General features: G+C 49.6%; 1 protein-coding gene across 2 annotated transcripts in view; it reads left to right on the forward strand.

Annotated features, from left to right (window-relative positions):
- Positions 1-377: 377 nt before the first annotated feature.
- Positions 378-20,757, forward strand: part of BRCA2 (BRCA2 DNA repair associated) — a 174,378-nt gene continuing 153,998 nt past the window's right edge. For both annotated transcript variants that reach the window (XM_073583185.1, XM_073583186.1), the window contains exons 1-5: positions 378-527; positions 3,381-3,635; positions 12,267-12,363; positions 12,497-12,582; positions 12,802-12,842. In XM_073583185.1, the coding sequence (XP_073439286.1) occupies positions 470-527; positions 3,381-3,635; positions 12,267-12,363; positions 12,497-12,582; positions 12,802-12,842 (537 nt within the window). In that variant the 5' untranslated portion in view covers positions 378-469. The remainder of the gene's footprint in view (positions 528-3,380; positions 3,636-12,266; positions 12,364-12,496; positions 12,583-12,801; positions 12,843-20,757) is intronic.

A 20,757-nucleotide genomic window follows, 5' to 3' on the forward strand; every position in this document is an offset into this window, starting at 1 on the left:
AAAAGAGTGGCTGGGAAAAAAAACGGATGAAAAACAAAAAATCGCATAGAAATCGCATGACACTGGCATAACACTCCACCCTTTTTTCCAGTCCAGAAATCGGACCGTTTTTTAAATCGCCAATGGGTATGAGGAATAAAATCGTGCTCTATCGCGATAGCGCAGGTAATGCTCTCTCACAGGTGCTTATTTACATCCCCAACATGTATCCATAGCACAGCACTGACGACACGCCCCGTCCTGGAGGAGCATTGTGGGAAATGTAGTCTCAGAGCAGGTCTATAGGAAAGCTCAGCCAATGAGAACTCCCGTATAATGTGTCATGGGCGGGGCGTCCTAAGAGCTGTGCTCTGAATGGCTGCGTGTGTCAGCAGTGAAGCAGAGCGGGAAGTTGGACTTGTGTCTCTCAGCTGCTCCCGAGGCTCTGACTGGCGGGAGCTCCGCGCCCTTCTGCGTGCCCTGCAGTCCCATGGCGTCGGTGCAGTCGGTCTTCTCCCAGCTGTTCCGGGCGCACTGTAGTCACTCAGGTGCTTATTATTGTTAGTGCGCCGTGTTCACGTTGTGGCCCGCATTAACCCCTACTGCTCATGTCATGTGACTGCCAGTATATTAACCACTGCAGTGCCGGCCCTCCCTGCGCCTGCTTTGGTTTGTGGGGCCCACACATAGCCCTCTTGTCTGTCTATATTTGGTGAGGTGAGGGGCATCAGGCTGGGGGCACACGGGTAATCCGCCAGTGACTCAGGTCACGTCGCCAGAGCGCGGCTATATGGCAGAGCGGTGGAAGTGACGGGGCGACATAGTGACCTGAGGGCGTAGGGCGCAACCCAAGTCCCAAAAACATCAACTAGTTTTTTTTTAGCCCCTCGCTTGTTGCGATAACTTGCGGATCGTAAGACGTCCCCATCACTGGTACTGTTGTGTGACGTAGACATATTTGACCACGTGACTCGTTTTGTGGCCACATCGGCCATTTCTGCTCTGCTGCAGATTGTTTTAAAAAAATATATTAAATATCTTTCCTCCCCCGGTCCAGCATCACTACTTTCGGTGTCTATTATTTTTGCAGCACTGATGTCACGTTGACAGCCAATCACTGAGCTCCGCAGCTCTGACAGAGTAGATGGCACGGGGCGGTCAGTTATTGACTGCGGCGCTGGCGACAGGGAGCAGCCATGGAGACTCAGCGCCGGATCCGGGGAGGATGAGCAAAGCACGTTTTTTGTTTTTTTTTTGTAGCCTGGGGGATGGGTGTTCCAAAATTAAAAAAAATCAAAACTCTTAAAGGGAATCTGTCACCTACTTTTGGCGGGCTATTTAAATTAGGTCTGTCCAGTCCGATGGGCTGTGTTTCCAATCTTTGCCACCTCCCCATCCTTGGCCGCCGTCCGCAGTTTTTTCATGAGTAGGTGTCCGCCATCTTTCGCGCGTGCGCTAAGCATTCTGGGCTCGCGCACGCGCAGTATGCTTTGCCCAACTGCGGGCAAAGCTGAAAAGCCTTACAGCGCATGCGCCGGTTAACTAGGCCCCGGAACACAGCAAAATACTTCCGGGGCTTAGTTAACCGGCGCATGTGCAGTCAGGCTTTTCGGCTTTGCCCGCAGTTGGGCAAAGCATACTGCGCGAGCCTAGAATGCTTAGCGCACGCGTGAAAGATGGCGGACACCTACTTCTATTCATGAAAAAACTGTGGACGGCGGCCAAGGATGGGGAGGCGGAAAAGATCAGAAACCGCCCATCGGACCTCATTTAAATAGCCCGCCAAAAGTAGGTGACAGATTCCCTTTAAATGTCACCATAATGACAGATTAGGTGTAGTAAGAACAAAAAAGCAGCAGTGCTTTCCGGCAAGGCTGTGGAGTCGGTAAGCCAAACCTCCGACTCCTCAATTTCTATGACACGGACTCCACCAAAATAGGTTCCAACTCCACAGCCCTGCTTTCCTGCTAAAATGCTGGTTTCCAGCTTGTAGCGACCCGCATCTCCGAGCTATAGAACTGTGGTGTGACAGATTCCCAGACCCACGCTGCCCCCACCACGACTGTCCGGTACGCGCCTCCTGAATGTACACCTTCAAATGTCGGAGTGTCGCACTGTCACCGCAGACCTGGAGACGTGACCTTCAAGGACATTTTCGCAATTCCTCTGACATTTTACTGCTCTTTCAGGAGTCCAGGACGTCTCCCGTTTTTGTAGTACAATTGTGAAGTGATAAGTGGTGCTCACTACAGGGGGACCTCCCCGACAATTGTAACTTTTGTTTTCTTGGTATATTGGGGCAGTGTGTTCTACCAAAGTGAAGGTGATTGTCATCTCTGACCAGAGGCTGCGGTACGGGGTCCCATGCAGTGTTCGCCGTGCAGCCGATAACAAACCGCTGCTTCCTGATTTATCAATAGAAATTATTTACTAATGAATGGACATTTTTGCAATTAAAGGGGTATTCCAGCACTCTCCACATCAAAAGAGATGCGACGTCACGTGATCTGGTATCTGAAGGCATGTGTGCCGAATCTGCCAGGATTGTCCATGGTGTACGATACTTGCTGATTGAACATGGGGCCCGGCAAGTATAACATGGGATGTCACTGACCCTGTTCACTTCATGACACAGAGTTGGAATACCCCTTTGATTTCTAATGTTGATTTGGAAATCAGTTGCAACTTTTTATTATTTATCATCTTGGCTCTCAAACCTCACTCTCCATAGATGAGGGGCAAACACTCTGTGGGGTCCGGGCCTCTGTGAGAAATGGGTCGTCCTCAATATATGGCGTGTTCTCAAGGAATCTCGGCGGCCATTAGAGTGCCTCTTTAAACTGAGAAGTTAGGCTACTTTCAGACTTGCGTTATGAGGCACAGGGCCGCCGCTAAGCTCCGACCCCGCCTCCAGTCAGCTCCTCCTATGAGCGCATGACGCTGCATACGACCGGTGTACCCTATATTTAGTGTTGGGTACGCTGGCCGTGTGCTGGTATGTTTTTGCCGACGCATGCGCTCTTTTTGCGCTGTGCCGACGTGCGCCAAACACACTGTGTTGCATTTTTGTGCGCTCGGCGCAGCGCAAAAAGGGGAAAAACATACCTGCGCACCCAACGCTAAATATAGGGTACACCGGTCGCATGCAGCGTCATGCCCCCATAGGAGGAGCTGACTGGAGGAGGTGCGGCCGGGGCGGAGCTTAGCGGCGACCCTGCTCTGCGCCTCATAACGCAAATCTGAAAGTAGCCTTACTGGTGGTCAGGCCACCCACCAGTATTATTTCCTGGTCCAGTGGTCATCAAGATGGGACAGCAAAGAACAAAGTTACATTTTTAAAAAAAAAAAATATTACCGATGTCATAATTTCACAATTTATGATTCGGAGCCCTTCCTTACAGATTTGGGACCGATAAACCTAAACTGGTTTGAGGAACTAACTACAGAGGCTAAAAGGCTTCAGTCCGGGCTACGTGAGGATGTGGACGAACGAGAAGAAGACCGGCAGGACAACAGCCTCGCCAAGACGCCACAACAGAAGCGATCTTATTACAGCCAGCTCGAGTCCACACCGACTATTTTCCGAGAGCAGAGTTTGTGCTCCCCGCTGTTCCGTTCTTCAACTAGTGATCATGCCAAAAGGCAAGGTACAGCAGGTAAAATGTTTTAACATCAAATTGTAACACTGGCAGTTGAACATATAGTGAATGTTTGCTCCAAGACGGCTGATTGGCTGCAGCCAAAAACCGGCCAATTATTGGCTGCAGCGGTCACGTGAAACAACAATCTCACGGAATAGTGGCACCGATAACGTTTAAACCGCGCCGTTGCAGAAGGGGAGTATACAATGGGCTGTTACTTGATTAAGCAGGGGTTGTCCAGTAGAGGGTACGGCTGAGGAGAGACGGCAACATATTACATAGGGTGGTCTCCACTGTACTGGGAAATCTTTGTAATGAACGTCGTCCTTGCTTTCATGACTTAGATACCGGCATGTAAAGGACACAGCCGCTAGCGAGTGCAGCTTTTAGTTGTAATGCCACCCTTAATTGGTTGCATGATATTTTATCTGACCACTTCTTTGCGGGGTCTGGCTCAGAATAATATTGCAATAACCATTTCTGATCGTCTTTTAGGTGCCACTATTCATAAACTGAATGGGATGCAATAAGTTACCGGAGTATTTCAGCCCGGTACATTCATCACAACATCGGTGGTGGTCCAATCACTGGGTCCACCACGATTGCTAGATCTTGGTTAGGAAGATGTTGAGTGGTGGCTGAGCATTTGCCCTAATGCTTCATTCAAAGCCTGTGGGGCTGAAAAAACCTGTGACTTGCAATTCAAGGGCAGAGTCAATGCTCGATCACTGCTCCATCCATATTGTACCAAGCTGCTGTCCTTCAGCTGAGGGAATGGTGGTCTGGGGATTCAACGTAAACGAAAGCAAGAAAGACCAAACACATGAATTGGTGTGCACACCTGTTTCACTATTCAGACAATAATAATATAAATGTATAGCTTTATTAGAACACTAGGACACACAGAACGACAAATACAAAAACAATTTAAACTTGTATACAACATGGTAATCAACCAACAGCCCTCAATATTAAAAGGCGCCAAACCTATCAAATATCAGAACCCTGTGTTGAACCAAGAGTAAACAATTGGCAGTCAATAATGAGCTATGACAAGGTCACAGAATAGGTTGATAGGTCTGTCGCCTTTTAATATTGAGGGGCTGTTGCTTGATTACCATGTTGTATACAAGTTTTAATTGTTTTTATGTGTTGGTGGTTTTGTGTGTCCTAGTGTTCTAATAAAGCTATACATTTTACATTATTATTGTCTGAATATTGAAACGCGTGTGCACCCCAATTCATGTGTTTGGTCTTTCCTGCTTTTGTTTACGGTGCACCTCCAGGCATGGTGTGGCACCCTGCTATATACATTGATATGCGTATTACTCAATGGATGTGCACCCTATGTAGAAAAGTGATAACTGCTTTAAGCTGCAATATCCCCTTTAAGTCATGATAGGATATGGACCTTTGCAAATTAGGAGTTATAAAATGCATTACTTTCCTTTCTAGAAAACAAGATAAATCAGAGGCATGGTATCTATCAAACTGTTTTTGCCCAGAATTTGGGAGAAAACCATTTGTAATGTTGCTAAATTTGTGCTCAACTTGGAGCTACCCAAATATTTTGCAACTTTCTACATCAGTGGAGTTCATCTCTGCCAACTTTTTAGGCAAAATTTAGCCGGAAGGATCATAACTTACACCACAAAAATGGTAGAAGGTAGGACAGAAATGTCCTCCTGTCTGTTGCAGTGGTGCACGGCTGCCGAAAGATTCCCCAAATTCAATGTGAGGCGCACCCTTGCCTCCTGATTAATGTGTCAGCCTTCAAGACTGGCGTATAAGTTGTGGCCTGCGTGCGGTGTCTGGCCTGTATTTTTTTCTCCTATGCCTCATTGGGGGACTCAGAGACAGTGGGTGTTATGCTGCTGGCCACTAGGAGGACACTAAGTAAACCAGAAAAAACGTTAACTCCTCCCATGCAGTATTCACCCTCTCACTGGATGAGATTTCCCAGTTCTTGCTTAGTGTCTGTAGGAGGCACTTGGGTCTGGCTTCAGACTCCACCATTTTTTTTTATTTTTGAATTTTCTGTAAATTTTTATTTTTTAATTAACGGAGTGAAGGGGGTGACAGTTCCTTTCTACGGCCCGCTCTCCCCCGAACCAACAACAGGCAAGCACTCGGAGTATACCTCCCTGTACACTTTCCTGCGACGATTGGGGCTGATTCCTCTGGCGATGATGGTGATGAGCCTTACGGTCCCGGTAATCCACGGATACGAGGGCAAGCGCATGGAGTGCAATGGAGAAGACTGGAACAGCGCTTCCAAATGCCATGAATCAGCCCCATAGCTCTCCATCCCCCTGCCATAGGGAGGTTCGATTGAGCATACCCCTTTAAGAACTCCAGCTCTAATACATCAACCCAGGAGGATGAGAAGACCTGCATGGATGGTCCCGGACAGCGCGGCCTGCCTGAGCTCTGGAGTAGAGGTATGGGGTCGGGTCCTAGTCCCCGGGAGAAGCGCTTACTTAGCGTCAGTGGCGGTGCACCGTTGCCCTATCGCGGACACCCCCCCCCGCTCTCGGCGCTTACCGCGGGTAGGCCAAAAATTTAGTCCCTGGCTTTTCCGGCCTGCTAGGCCTCAATTTGAATAGCGCAGCCCACGCTAGCGCCACCCCCCCGGCTCCTACCGCGGGTAGGCCATAAATTTAGTCCCCGGCTTTTCCAGCCTACTAGGCTGCAATTTGAATAGCGCCGCCTACACTAACATCACCGCTCCCTCCTCTTTGCGCCTCTCATTCCTTACGAGACGCGCAATCCTAATCTCGGGGGCCATGTCTTTTTACCTCAGCCTGCTCTGGACACGAGCTGTGAGGCGCGCGCTCTGACGGATACTGGGTGACACCACAGGGCTACCGCTATTCCTCCCGGGGACACAGCACAGGACCGTGGGTAAGCTGCATCTGCCCTCAGATTAAAGCTTAAGCCCTTCCCGGCCCATTCCCTGCAGCTGCAGACAGACTCTGCCGTTAATCCTTTCAGGAGAACTATGTCTCAATCTAAGGGGCTGCTAAGAAGCACACTGCATTTTTTACGGGCTGCTAAGACGCACACTACATTTTTTACCGTGTGCACCACTTGCAAGTCTGCCTTACCCAGTGCACAGACTAATCCGTTATGCATGGACTGCGACCCCGGCCTGTGCTCAAACTCCCCTCGCCGCCGCTGCTGATGGGCTTCCTGCGTTTAGTACCCCTGAGTGGGCTGCGTCCCTGTCACGGTCGGTGGAGTCTCTGACCCAGGCTATATTATCCCTCCGGGTGGACTCTTTAAGTCAGAGAGCATCCTTACCTCCTGAGGAGGGCTCTGGCGTTGGCTAGGAACCGTCCACCAGCAGGGGCCGTACTCGTTCAAGGGATGGTCAGGTCTCTAGAAAGCGGACCCATGACGCGTCCCCTAGTCACGTTTGCGCCTCAGCATCGGTGACGCTTGTCTCTCGCTCTCCCTCTCCTGAGGTTCACAGCGAGCACAACTCTGAATTTGAATCTGACACGTCAGCCCCTCAGAATCCCCCAACTGATCAAGAGTCGCTTGATTCTCTTATAGAATCAGTCTACAGGATTCTGAACTTGGATGAGGAAAATATTCCTGCTCCAGCACACCCTATCTCATTTAAGAAAACCAAGCGTGTGCGCAGGTTATTTGCCATCCATCCGGAGTTTAAGGAAATTGTCCAGAAACATAGGGAACGGCCACATAAGCGGTTCACAGGGCAAAGGTCTACTGAGGCTAAATACCCTTTTGATCCAGACCTAATGAAGGATTGGTTACAGTCCCCTCCGGTGGACCCTCCTCTATCGCGTCTCGCTTCTAAAACGCTCCTTTCCGTTTCTGAGGGCTCCTCAGTCAGAAACCCCTCCGATCGTCAAATTGATTACCTTGCCTGCTCAGTTTTTGAAGCTTCAGGAGCGGCACTTTTTCCATCTTTTGTGGCAATTTGGGTCACTAAGGCAATGGCTGCTTGGGCAGAAGTCTTGATTATGTCCTTCCAGGGCACCAATCTTCCTCCGGAGGCAACCACTGTCGCCAGGCAGATAATTCACGCAGTGGATTTTGTAGTGGACGCTTCTTTTGATGCCGCCAATTGCGCTGCTCAAACTGCCGCTAATGCGATCTCCATTAGAAGAGCCATATGGCTCCGCGACTGGTGGGCGGATGCCACATCTAAAAGATCGTTGACTTCTCTCCCATTTCAAACTGGTCGTCTTTTTGGAATGAAACTGGACCAGCTCACTTCTGATACTATCGGGGGAAAAAGTAAATTCCTTCCTCAACAAAAGGCTGTTCGGCCGTTTCGCAACCAACAGCCGACGCGTTTTCGACCTTTTTGCTACAATTCTGGTTGGTCCTCCTCTACCTTCTCTTCCGGATCAGGTCGGTCCCAGCGTGGAGACAGAGGCTCCCAGGTCTCATACAGACCTTACCGCTCTTGGAAACCCAGGCCTAGGGCATCTGGATCTAGGGGAGCCAGATCTCATAGATCTTCTACCCAATGACTTGTTGCGGTATCTGGCGGACACCGACAAAGTAGGCGGTCGCTTACTTTCCTTCAGCCACACCTGACTCGCGGTCGTCGACAACAAGTGAGTCAGGGAGCTGGTGTCCTCCGGATACAAAATAGAATTTTCTTCTCCCCCTCCAACTCGGTTTTTCCCTTCCTCTCCCCCCAAGGAAAAGACAAGAGCCTTCCTTCGGGCTGTTCAGGCTCTGCTAAGGGATGGAGTCATCATTCCGGTCCCTCATCGCGAAAGGTTCAGGGGATTTTATTCAAACCTTTTTGTGGTTCCAAAAAAACACGGGACAATGCGGCCCATTCTGGTTCTCAAACTGTTAAATCAGTTTGTCAAGGATCAGTTGTCGCTTCCATGGAAAAAGGAGAGTTCTAGCATCCATCGACATCAAGGACTCTTACCTTCACATTCCGATCTGCCCGTCCCACCAGCAGTTCCTGTGTTTTGCAATTCACAAGGAACACTTCCAGTTCGGTGCCTTGCCCTTTGGACTCGCCACCGCCCCCAGGGTCTTTACCAAGGTCATGGCGGCTGTCATGGCCACTCTCCACTTTCGGGGAGTAGTGGTGTTACGGTATCTGGGCGACCTGGTCATGAAGGGTCCGTCCCTTCCAGCCTGTGAGGAATCTGTGGATATAACAGTAAATACACTTTCTTGCCTGATGTGGAAAATAAACTTCGAAAAGTCTTTCCCAAAACCGGCTCAGCAGATTTCCTTTTTAGAAATGAACTTGGACACTTCCCGCGGGTTGGTCATTCTCCCTCCAGAAAAGACCCATGCCTTACGACAGGCAGCGTGGACTCTTTCCCGACCGGTTTCTCACTCCATTCGTTTCAGCATGAGAGTTCCCAGAAAGATGGTGGCTGCAATGGAATCGGTTCCATTTGCACAGTTCCATCTCCTTCCCTTACAACATGCGTTGCTGTTAGCTTGGGACAAGAACCCGTTCTCCCTGGACCGTCGGATTCTTCTGTCCCTTCGGGTCAGGCAAGCCCTCAGGTGGTGGACACTGATATCCTCCCTGAATCAAGGGAGGTCTTTTCTCCCAGTAAGATGGTTGGTAGTAACCACCGACGCAAGTCTTCTCGGCTGGGGTGCGGTCTTTCGTCACCACATGGCACAGGGTCGTTGGTCAACCCGAGAGTCACGTCTCCCCATCAACATTTTGGAGATACGAGCGATCAGATTAGGAGTTTCCACCATCTCCTCGCAGGTCACCCCATCAGGATCCAATCCGACAATGCCACAGCTGTAGCGTATATCAACGGCCAGGGAGGTACCCAGAGCAGGATGGCCATGCACGAAGTGAGTCACATCCTCCATTGGGCCGAGACCAACCATACATCCATTTCAGCAATCCACATCCCGGGCGTAGAAAATTGGGCAGCAGATTTTGTCAGTCGCCAAGGCATTGCCTCGGGGGAGTGGTCTCTTCATCCGAAAGTCTTTCAACAGATTTGCCATCGTTGGGGGACTCCGGATGTGGATAGCATGGCCTCAAGACGAAACAACAAGGTTCCTCGGTTCATTGCCCGATCGCGCGATCCATGCGCCATCGGAGCGGACTCCCTAGTTCTGCCATGGCACCGGTTCCGGCTCCCGTACATCTTTCCCCCTCTTCCCTTGCTTCCGAAGATCGTCAAGAAGATCAGAGTGGAGGGATCCTAGTCGCGTCAGATTGGCCGCGCAAAGCATGATACGCAGAACTAATACAACTAGTCGCCGACGTCCCCTGGCGACTTCCAGATCACATGGATCTACTCTCGCAAGGCCCGATTTACCACCAGAACTCCAGGGCCCTGTCTTTGATGGCGTGGTCGTTGAATCCTGGATTTTAGCACAGACTGGGTTCTCTCACAACGTAATTTCCACCATGATTAGTGCTAGGAAGCCTGTGTCCATGCGCATCTATCACCGCACCTGGAAAACCTTCTTTTCATGGTGCAAGGATCATGGTCGATCCCCTCTGGTGTTTTCCATTCTGGCCATATTGGAATTCCTTCAATCCGGATTAAAGTCAGGCCTTGCGCTTAGCTCGCTCAAGGGCCAGATTTCGGCCTTGTCAGTGCTATTACAACGCAAAATTGCCACTAAACTTCAGGTCAAGACGTTCATTCAGGGAGTCTCCCATGTGGCGCCTTCTTATAGAAGGCCATTGGAGTCATGGGACCTTAACCTGGTTCTCGGGGCCTTACAGGAGGCTCCTTTCTAACCGCTGCAGGATGTACCACTGACCGTCCTCTCTTGGAAGGTGGTCTTTCTAGTGGCAATTGCGTCAATCAGACGCGTTTCGGAATTGGCGGCCCTGTCCTGCCACCCTCCGTTCCTGAAGTTTCATCAGGACAAGGCAGTTCTCAGGACGTCCCCGTCCTTCCTGCTCAAAGTCGTATCCTCTTTCCATCACAATGAGGAAATTGTTTTGCCTTCCTTTTGTCCGGCACCAGTCCATCGCATTGAGAAGGCCCTCCACACCCTGGATGTGGTTAGGGCTTTGAGACGGTACATCTCGCGGATGATTCCCTTCCGCAAGTCAGATGCCCTGTTCATACTTCCAGAAGGGCATAGGAAGGGTCTAGCCGCTTCAAAAGCAACGCTAGCCAGGTGGATTCGCTTGGCGATTCAGGAATCCTACCGTGTCAGGAACGCGCCTGTCCCAGCGGGGATTAAGGTGCACTCTACCCGTTAAGTGGGCGCCTCTTGGGCCATTCGGCACCAAGCCTCGGCAGAACATGTCTGCAAGGCTGCGACTTGGTCCAGTCTGCATACTTTTACAAAACATTACCAAATTAATTCTCAGGCCTGTGCGGATGCAGCTCTCGGGAGACGCATCCTGCAATCGGCAGTACCTCAGTGTTGACTCAGTGGTACATGGGGTATTAGCAGATGTGTGCTCCCCACCCAGGGACTGCTTTAGGACGTCCCACTGTCTGTGTCCCCCAATGAGGCGTAGGAGAAATAGGGATTTTTGTGTACTCACCGTAAAATCGTTTTCTCCAAGCCAGTCATTGGGGGACACAGCTCCCACCCTGTTTAGCCTATTGGCTCACTGTAGCCTTCTTAGGTTTTGACATAGTTATGGTTATTGTTGACTGTTTTGTTGACTTGTTGCCAAGTCACAGAAAACCAGAGAGGTTGGTAACTATGCAGATTGCAGATCCCTGATCTTACCACACAACTAGCAGTAGCCGTGGAGCATGCCTACGATGTTCCTAGACGCCTCGTCACGGCCGGAGGACTAAATTAAGCCTAAAGCAAGAAAAGGGAAAACTAACTGCCCCAGAGCAGACTCCAAAGGAATAGATAGCCCCCACACATGTATTGACGGTGAAACAAGATGAAGGCACAAACACAGGCAGGAAAATAGGCTGAGCAAATGATGGGGCCCAAATTAACTAGACAGGAAAGGAAAGACTCTCTGCAACCTGCAAAAAAACCCTACAAAAATCATGTCCAACACTTCTGATAGCAAAATTAACCCTGAAGTCACTAGACTTCTCCCACTATATCAGCACTCTGAATATTCTGAGACAGAACAAAAAGAGACCGAACTAGTAAGGGACAAAAAGCCAATTGGCAAAATACTGATAAATAAGAGTGGAAATTCAGCACACTGGCTGACCACACCAAAAAACTGAATAGACCAACAAAATCAAGTGTGAACATTAGCAGAAAAACTTAGCTTTAGATGACTGGAACAGAGCTGAAAACCAAGAGCTCACAAGCCAGAAGGAGTCACCAGCAACTGAATAGGGCGTCGGCTGTCTTAAATCCAATCTGAGACTCCTGAGATCCAATAGTCATCCTCATTCTCAGGTGGCAGATCTCCACCGATCAAATCAGCCTCTCTACCTCCTGTTACCACCAGAGGGAGTCTGGAAGTAGAACTCACAACTGGTGAACCAGAGAATGAACTCACAACAGGAGGAGTTAACTTTTTTTTCTGGTTTACTTAGTGTCCTACTAATGGCAAGCACTATAGCACCCACTGTCTCTGTGTCCCCCAATGATTGGCTCAGAGAAAAGGATTTTACGGTGAGTACACAAATCCCTATTTTTTGGTCTGCTTGAAAGTCATCTTGTCTTTTCTTGACAATGAAGCCAATACTATATGTTTTTCCCCAGAAAATGTTAGAAATGGTAACAAGTCACAGCAGAGCCCTGACATTACAGCACCGGCTAATGATGTCTTTGGTGCCTCAAGTAGAGATTTAGCAGAAAGGTAAGATCTGCAGACTGGGCGCTGATTGTAATGTACGATGGTTTTCATACCAGTGCCATTACTACACATATAACAGAACTAGAACAAGCAGGACGTTTATACATATTACACTTTCTGTAACTTGTGATTTCAGCCCTGTTATCATGAAACAGCTTTTCAAGGTTCCCATCGAGGATAGAAAATATCTTCCAGGGACACCACAGCTGGATAAGAAGTTTGGTAAGTAAAAAAAAAAATATATACATTGTAGGCTTCTTATAAATGAAATTATGCCAGCTTTCTGGTGTAATTGAATAGTCGTACTGAGGTTGATGGCCAGATTTATCTTTTAATATTTACTAGCAGGGGACTTGGTTTTTAAGCTGCATGTCATTTGACATAATTAAGAAAAATATTTTTTTCCACCTTGTTTCATATTAAAACTTTTATTAATTTCAGATATCTCTGATAGTTTATTGTGCACACCACAGTTGATCAGGGTAAGTATATATTTTACTTCGTATTTCTTTTGTTAAACGTGCTGTCTCGTGACCATGGCTTGCCTCCCCCATCACTGGCACAGAACCACGAAAAAAACCCAAACTACTGTGGTGGAGCGGGGTGATAGATGGCCAACCTGTATCTATCAGCCGGATGCACAGCCTGTAGACTTTGATTGGACTGATTCCACTCATGCTTAGAAGGGTAATCCCATGTCCAAGATCCTATCCCAGTATTCAGTAAGTGTAATAATAATAGCAAATACCTCCAATTAGAAATGTAGTATAGTTCTTCTGATTAGCCATGTCACAACCCCCATGTGCAGGGCACCACAGTAGGTTAGGTATTTCCGCCTCCTATCAAATTGAGCATGAAGATGAAGTCAGAGATCAGCTGCAGCCCGTACTTCCTCTTCATGTTCGATTTGTCCAAAGGCGGGGACAGTGACGCCAGCGCTGATTGGGCGCCGGAGTCACATGTCACAACAACCGCACGTGGACGTGAGTATAGGTTTTTTTTTTGTTTTTTTTTATCAGGGCCAAGCGTGGGGAATGAGAAGGGGTAGTCCTAGTACTGGACAACCCCTTTAGTCCATGTCCAATCCTACAGCACAGGAAATGTAGGAAAGGCACAATTTAGACGTTACCACTGCACTCCCCATTTAGTTTCCGTGACTGTCTTGGAAGAAGGAGGAAAGGAACAAGAATCTGAGCAGAGAACGGACTAGCACCACCTAATAATCCAGGAACTGTGATGGGAGGCAGAGATCAGCCCAATAGAAGGTCAATGGATAGAGATATTGGAAAGGATACCTCAGCTCTCTCTTAGTGAAGCACATAGACTTTCTCAACTTTATTTAATACATAAGGTGTATAGAACACCGGAATTTATGTGTAAGTTTGGGGCCAGAGCAGACGTATGCTGTCCTAGGTGTGGGGTGGAGCCGGCTACTCTACTTCATATGATGTGGTCATGTCCTAAGCTGAAGGGATGCTGGAGGAAAGTACTAGGATTAATTAGATGAGTGTTTAACCCCTTAACCCCCAAGGGTGGTTTGCACGATCATGACCAGGCCAATTTTTACAATTCTGACCACTGTCCCTTTATGAGGTAACAACTCTGAAACGCTTCCATGGATCCCGGTGATTCTGACGTTTTCTCGTGACATATTGTACTTCATGTTAGTGGTAAAATTTCATTCATATAACTTGCGTTTATTTGTGAAAAAAAATGGAAATTTGGCGGAAATTTTGAAAATTTCGCAATTTTACAACTTTGAATTTTTATGCCCTTAAATCACAGAGATACGGCACACAAAAAACTTAATAAGTAACATTTCCCACATGCTTACTTTACATCAGCACAATTTTGTAACCAAAATTTTTTTTGTTAGGAAGTTATAAGGGTTAAAAGTTGACCAGCGATTTCTCATTTTTGCAACACCATTTTATTTTTACGGACCACATCACATTTGAAGTCACTTTGAGGAGTCTATATGATAGAAAATACCCAAAAGTGACACCATTCTAAAAACTGCACCCCTCAAGGTGCTCAAAACCCCATTCAAGAAGTTTATTAACCCTTCAGGTGCGTCACAGGAATTTTTTGAATGTTTAAAAAAAAAAAAATGAACATTTAACTTTTTTTCACAAAAAAATTACTTCAGGTCCAATTTTTTTTATTTTGCCAAGGGTAACAGGAGAAATTGGACTGCAAAAATTATTGTGCAATTTGTCCTGAGTACGCTGATACCTGATATGTGGGGGGGAACCACTGTTTCGGCGCATGGCAGAGCTCAGAAGGGAAGGAGCGCCGTTTGACTTTTTCAATGCAAAATTGGCTGGAATTCAGATCAGACGCCATGTCACGTTTGGAGAGCCCCTGATGTACCTAAACAGTCGAAACCCCCCACAAGTAACCCCATTTTGGAAACTAGACCCCCCAAGGAACTTATCTAGACATGTGGTGAGAACTTTGAACCCACAAGGGCTTCACAGAAGGTTATAACGTACAGCCGTACAATTAAAAAATCATATTTCTCGGTCGCCTTATTGGGGGACACAGAGACCATGGGTGTATGCTGCTGCCACTAGGAGGCTGACACTATGCACAAAAAAAGGTTAGCTCCTCCTCCGCAGTGTACACCCCACCCCGTATCCTCATAGCTCTCCGTGTGGACCAGTAACTCAGCGCAGATGCGCGCCAGCGACGGATGGTCCTTGCCAAACGCCTCCCACCCACTCGCCCACCAGAGCCTGTTGGTCGGAAGAGGCGCAGACACGGGAAAGATTAACGGACAGCGTTGGATAAAGAAGGTACCTTTATTGGAGCAGAGGAGCGGCGCATGGAGCAAACCACCGCAAGGATACATTGGAGCGGCACCAAGGCAGCGCTGCAGGATGCGGCCCGCGCCTTCCGACGGTCGCCGCATTTCACCTAGGCCCCGACTGCGGTGCGGGCCTTGTCTCCCCCCCCGCCTGTATTCATCGGTGGATTCATCTTCCGGCGCGGTTCTGGCGGCATCTTCCTTGTGTGTGGCCGCTGCAGCGTTGCGGCACTTCCGCGCCGCCCATTGCTGACAGGCGGCCGCCATCTCTAATTTAGTCCCCGGCTTCATTTTAGGCCTTCGCGCCCGTCGCGGCCACGCCCCCCGCCCACTCATAGGCTGGCTGCGCTCCCGCCCGTTCCTAGGCCCTCCCACCGCCTCTCTTGGCCTGTGGCTGGGTAAGGGGGGCGGTTTCCTTTGGTTCAGTTGGCTAACTCCGCCCTTCTTCTTGGCCCTCCTGAACCGCGTTTTTTCCTCCACCTCAGGCTGCCGCCATCTTTGCAGCCTGTCAGCCGGAGACGATAGACGGATGTCAGCTATTCCCTGCTGGGGTCCTGCAATTCTCACAAGCCTGGTACAGCGCTTTGGGGGACACCGGACCGTGAGTAGTTCTGCAACTGCAGACTGACACCCTCCTCTGCCTTTCTGTCCCCCAACCTTCCGGCTCTTCTTCAGGGTCCTTCTGTTGCTTCTTTATGTCTAACTCTAAGTCTGAGTGTAGCCGGCCGCCGGCCCCCACGGGCACTCTAGTCCAGTTCGTCGCATGCCCCTCTTGCAATCGCAAACCCTAACCCCGTTCAGGAGCCATCTATTGTGCCACGTGAAAGCGAATTCCCCATCCCTGGCTGGGCCTCGTCTCTTTCACAGTCTGTGGCAGACCTCACCAGAGTGTCTCAGTCCCTAGTGGCCGTTCTTGATAGGTTGCCCCTGGACACTTCTGCAGGGTCCAGCAGGTCGCAAGACATTCCATCTGAGCCAGCCAGCAGAAGCCGCAAAAGACCCAGGTAGGATCTCCGGCCAGAATCCTCTCCTGGCCTCACATCCCCACATAGTCCTTCCCAGCAGTCGCCCTCCCGTGCCTCCTCACCCGAGTCAGGTGAAGCGTTTTTAGAGCTGGATTCGGACCAGGATGCGGACATGAAGGTTACAGTACAGAACCTCATTGCTGCGATTCACCACACCTTCGAAATCAAATCTCAGACTCCCCTGCGAAATCCTCAGATCAGGAGGTTTCGTTCAGACGGGCAGAAACACCTTCCAGGGTCTTCGCCACCCACTCTGAGTTTGGCAAGACTCTTACCAGGGAAAGAGAAAATCCGACCAGGCGCTTTCAAAGAGGGAAGCGCCTCGGCGTGCTGTATCCGTTTGCCAAAGAGCTCACCCATAACTGGTCTGCTTCCCCCTCGGTAGACGCACCCGTGTCCAGACTTTCTAACAACACGGTCCTCCCGATTTCAGGTGTGGCGTCGTTACAAGATTCTAATGATAGAATTATAGAATCTTTAGCAAAGTCAGCATTTGAAGTGGCTGCAGCGGTGCTAAGCCCAGCCTTCACTTCACTTGGGTAGCGAAGGCCATAGCCACTTGGGCAGAGGATCTCCGCAAGGGCATCCTAGATAAGGCCCAACCAGGGCATTTGGCTGATCAGGCCAACCAGATCTCCCATGCAGGGGATTATCTACTCTCTGCCTCCTTGGATGCCGCGTCCTGCGCAGTTCAGGCATCAAGCAACATGGTGGCAGTCCGACGTACAATTTGGCGCAAAGCTTGGCAGGCGGATTTCTCTTCAAGAAAGTCCCTTACCAATCTGCCTTTTCAGGGAGCACGTCTCTTCGGATTCCAGCTGGACCAGATTATTAAGGACGCCACTGGGGGCACGAGTTCCCTCCTCCCTCAGTCCAAGCCTCGCAGACCTCCGCTAAGACGTCAGTCTCGGCCCTTTCGGTCTTTCCGCCGCTTCAATACGGCAGAGAACTTCTCTAACCAACAGAGACCGCAGGCATGCCAGGTAGGAAGAAGGTGCCTTTCAGACCCACTCCTTCCTGGCGATCTCACTTCTCCCAGGTCAGATCCTCCAGGTCCAGATCTGGACGGTCCACATCAGCATGTCTATCAACGGACCCCCGGGGGTCCTTCCCAATTAGGAGGTTGACTCCTTTTCTTCAGAGACGTCTGGCTTGCCTCAGTAGAGGACACTTGGGTCAGGGAAGTTGTATCATCAGGATACAAGATAGTTAGTTTCTCGTCCTCGGGATCGTTTTTTCGAGTCCCGACCTCCAAAGGATCCTGCCTTAGTTCTGGGGTTCTTTGCGTCCATCGCTTTTCTCCTCAATTACGGAGTGATTGTGCCCGTTCCCGAATCAGAACGTTTCACAGGATTTTATTCAAACCTGTTTGTGGTACCGAAAGAAGGCGGGACAGTTCGCCCATCTTGGGCCTCAAGTTACTCAACTAGAGAGTCCGACTGCGTCACTTCCGAATGGAGTCTCTTCGGTCGGTAATCGCTTCCATGGAGATGCAGGAGTACATTGTCAACCTTCTCGCGGACGCCCCCTGGAAGCTTCCAGACAGGGCAGATCTGCTGTCTCAAGGCACGATTTGCCACCCCAGTCCTCGGCCGCTCACTTTAATGGCGTGGCTGTTGAGACCGAGGTTTTGAAATGGGCAGGATTCTCCGATCAAGTAATTCATACCATGATCTGAGCCAGAAAGCCATCATCTTCCAAAGTTTATTACTGTACTTGGAAGACCTATTTCACTTGGTGTGAGGCCAATGTCATCGCGCCCATGTGTGTTTCGCTCCCTTCTGTTCTGGCGTTTCTTCAGGCAGGGCTGGATGCGGGGCTTGCCCTCAGTTATTTGAAGGGTCAAGTTTCTGCGCTGTTCATTATATTTCAGAAGACGTTGGCCTCCCGCCCTCAGGTCAAATCCTTTCTTCAGCGCATGGCTCACACGGCTCCTCCGTACCGAGCGCCCGTGGATCCATGGGATCTTAATCTGGTTCTTGAGGTTCTGGAAGGTCCTCCTTTTGAACCTCTCAGGGATGTTTCCCTTTCTCTCCTTTCTTGGAAGGTAGCTTTTCTGGTGGCCATCACTTCCATCCGGCGCGTGTCGGAATTGGCGGCTCTTTCTTGCCGCTCTCCTTTTTTGGTACTTCACCAGGATAAGGTAGTTCTGCGGCTTCCGCCCTCTTTCCTTCCGAAGGTGGTGTCCTCTTTTCACCTCAATGAGGATATTGTTCTGCCGTCCTTCTGTCCGAGTCCAACTCATCCTCGGGAGCGGTCCTTGAACAAGCTGGATCTGGTCAGGACGATGAGAGTCTATCCAGCTAGGACGACTTCCTTGCAAAAGACAGAGTCTTTTCATCATTCCAGATGGGGCGCGGAAAGGTCACCCAGCTTCAAAGGCCACTATTGCTCGCTGGATCAGATCGGCAATTTTGGAGGCCTATCGGGTTAAGCATCGAGTGGCTCCTCCAGGGATCACAGCGCACTCTATCCAGGCAGTGGGTGCCTCCTAGGCGGTACGCCACAGAGCTTCCGCGCTGCAGCTTTGCAAAGCTGCAACCTTGTCTTCGGCTCACATGTTTGTGAAATTCTACTAAGTCCACACCTACGCTTCGGCGGATGCCAGCCTAGGTAGAAGGATTCCGCAGGCTGCGGTGGTGAGTCCGCTGGCCTGATGGAAGTTTGTTTTCCCACCCCAGGGACTTCTTTGGGACGTCCCATGGTCTCTGTGTCCCCCAATAAGGCGACCGAGAAAACAGGAATTTTGGGTTGCTTACCGTAAAATCTGTTTCTCGTAGCCTTCATTGGGGGACACAGCACCCTCCCATGTTATACAACTCCTGTTCTTTCTTTGGTTGATTGGTTACAGTTGAGTTGTTTGTTCTGTTTTCAATCTATTCTGTTACTTCTCCTACTGCTTTCTCACTAACTGAGGAATTCCCTGCCGGTCGGTGGGGTGTACACTGCGGAGGAGGAGCTAACCTTTTTTTGTGCATAGTGTCAGCCTCCTAGTGGCAGCAGCATACACCCATGGTCTGTGTCCCCCAATGAAGGCTACGAGAAACAGATTTTACGGTAAGCAACCCAAAAATCCTGTTTTTTTCCACAAAAATGATCTTTTCACCCCCAATTTTTATTTTCCCAAGGGTAACAGGACCCTAAAAGTTATTGTGCAATTTGTCTTGAGTACGCTGATACCCCATATGTGGATGTAAACGACTATTTGGGCGCATGGCAGAGCTCGGAAGGGAAGAGGCGCCATTTGACTTTTTGGCTGGAATTGAGATCGGACACAATGTCGCGTTTGGAAAGCCCCTGATGTACCAAAGCAGTGGAAAACCCCCACAAATGACACCATTTTGGAAACTAGATCCCCCAAGGAACTTATCTAGATGTGTGAGCACTTTGAACCCCCAAGGGCTTCACAGAAGTTCATAACGCCCGGGCGTGAAAATAAAAAAATCATATTTTTTCCACAAACATGATCTTTTAGTCCCCAATTTTTTATTTTCCCAAGGGTAACAGGAGAAATTGGACCCCAAAAGTTGTCTGTAGATCTTTCACATACCAAAGTACACAATCTAAGGCTGGTTTCACATCAGCGTGTGTGTGCGCAGCGTTTGATCCGCATGTGTCATGCGTACATATATTTAACATGGTGTACGCAGGGACCATGGTTTGCATGCTTTTGTGTACGCATGCGTCATTTCGCGGTGTGCAGCGGTGTCCGGCAAACGCAACATATTACATTTTTTTGAGTCGTCAAAAATCCGTCAAATATGCACAGGCGGATGAGCGTAAAAAAAACGCATTACTTTCTATGGGAACGCATTGGTACGCAAGGGCATGCGTTCTTCAAAATGTAAATAGAAATCCCATCAGATACACCCATTTTTGTCTGGTGTCATATCTAACGCATGCGCATAAACAAAGCAAACGCATGCAAACGCATACAAATGCATGGACACGCAGCGTTTTTTTCCCATCATGCGTAAGATGCGCATAAAAAAACGCTGCGTAAACATGCATTTTTGCATGCAGATGATACGCTGTGGACTCAAACGCTAATGTGAACCTAGCCTAAGGGAGTAGTTTCCAATACCACCTTAACCCCTTTCTGCCATACGACATACTATCCTGGGACTTAATTCCCAGGGATGGGATAGTAGGTCATAGCGATCAGCGGTGCTCACGTGGTGATTATCACAGCTGACACCTGGCACTGTGTCAGGGGTGGTCACGGACTGCCCCCGACACGTTAACCCCTGGCACACTGCGATCAAACACGATCGCAGTGTACCGGGGGATTAGGGAAGCATCGGCAGGGAGGGGGCTCCCTCCGTGCTTCCCTGCGACCCCCACCGCAGCGCGATGTGCAGCGCTGCTGCGGGGGTCTCCTTCCCTGCAGGTCCCCGGATCCAAAATGGCGGCGGCGACCTTCGGGGGCCTGCAGGGAGCCGGCTTCCTCATGCCTGCAAAGCGCAGGCACGAGGAAGCCTGCAGCACTGCCTGTCATAGATCGCTGATCTGTCACAGCGATCTGTAATGTGACAGATCAGCGATCTGTCACATGACAGTTAT

The sequence above is a fragment of the Dendrobates tinctorius genome, unplaced genomic scaffold, assembly GCF_039654945.1.
Source record: "Dendrobates tinctorius isolate UK_male_01 unplaced genomic scaffold, ASM3965494v1 ptg000075l, whole genome shotgun sequence".
NCBI lineage: Eukaryota > Metazoa > Chordata > Amphibia > Anura > Dendrobatidae > Dendrobates > Dendrobates tinctorius.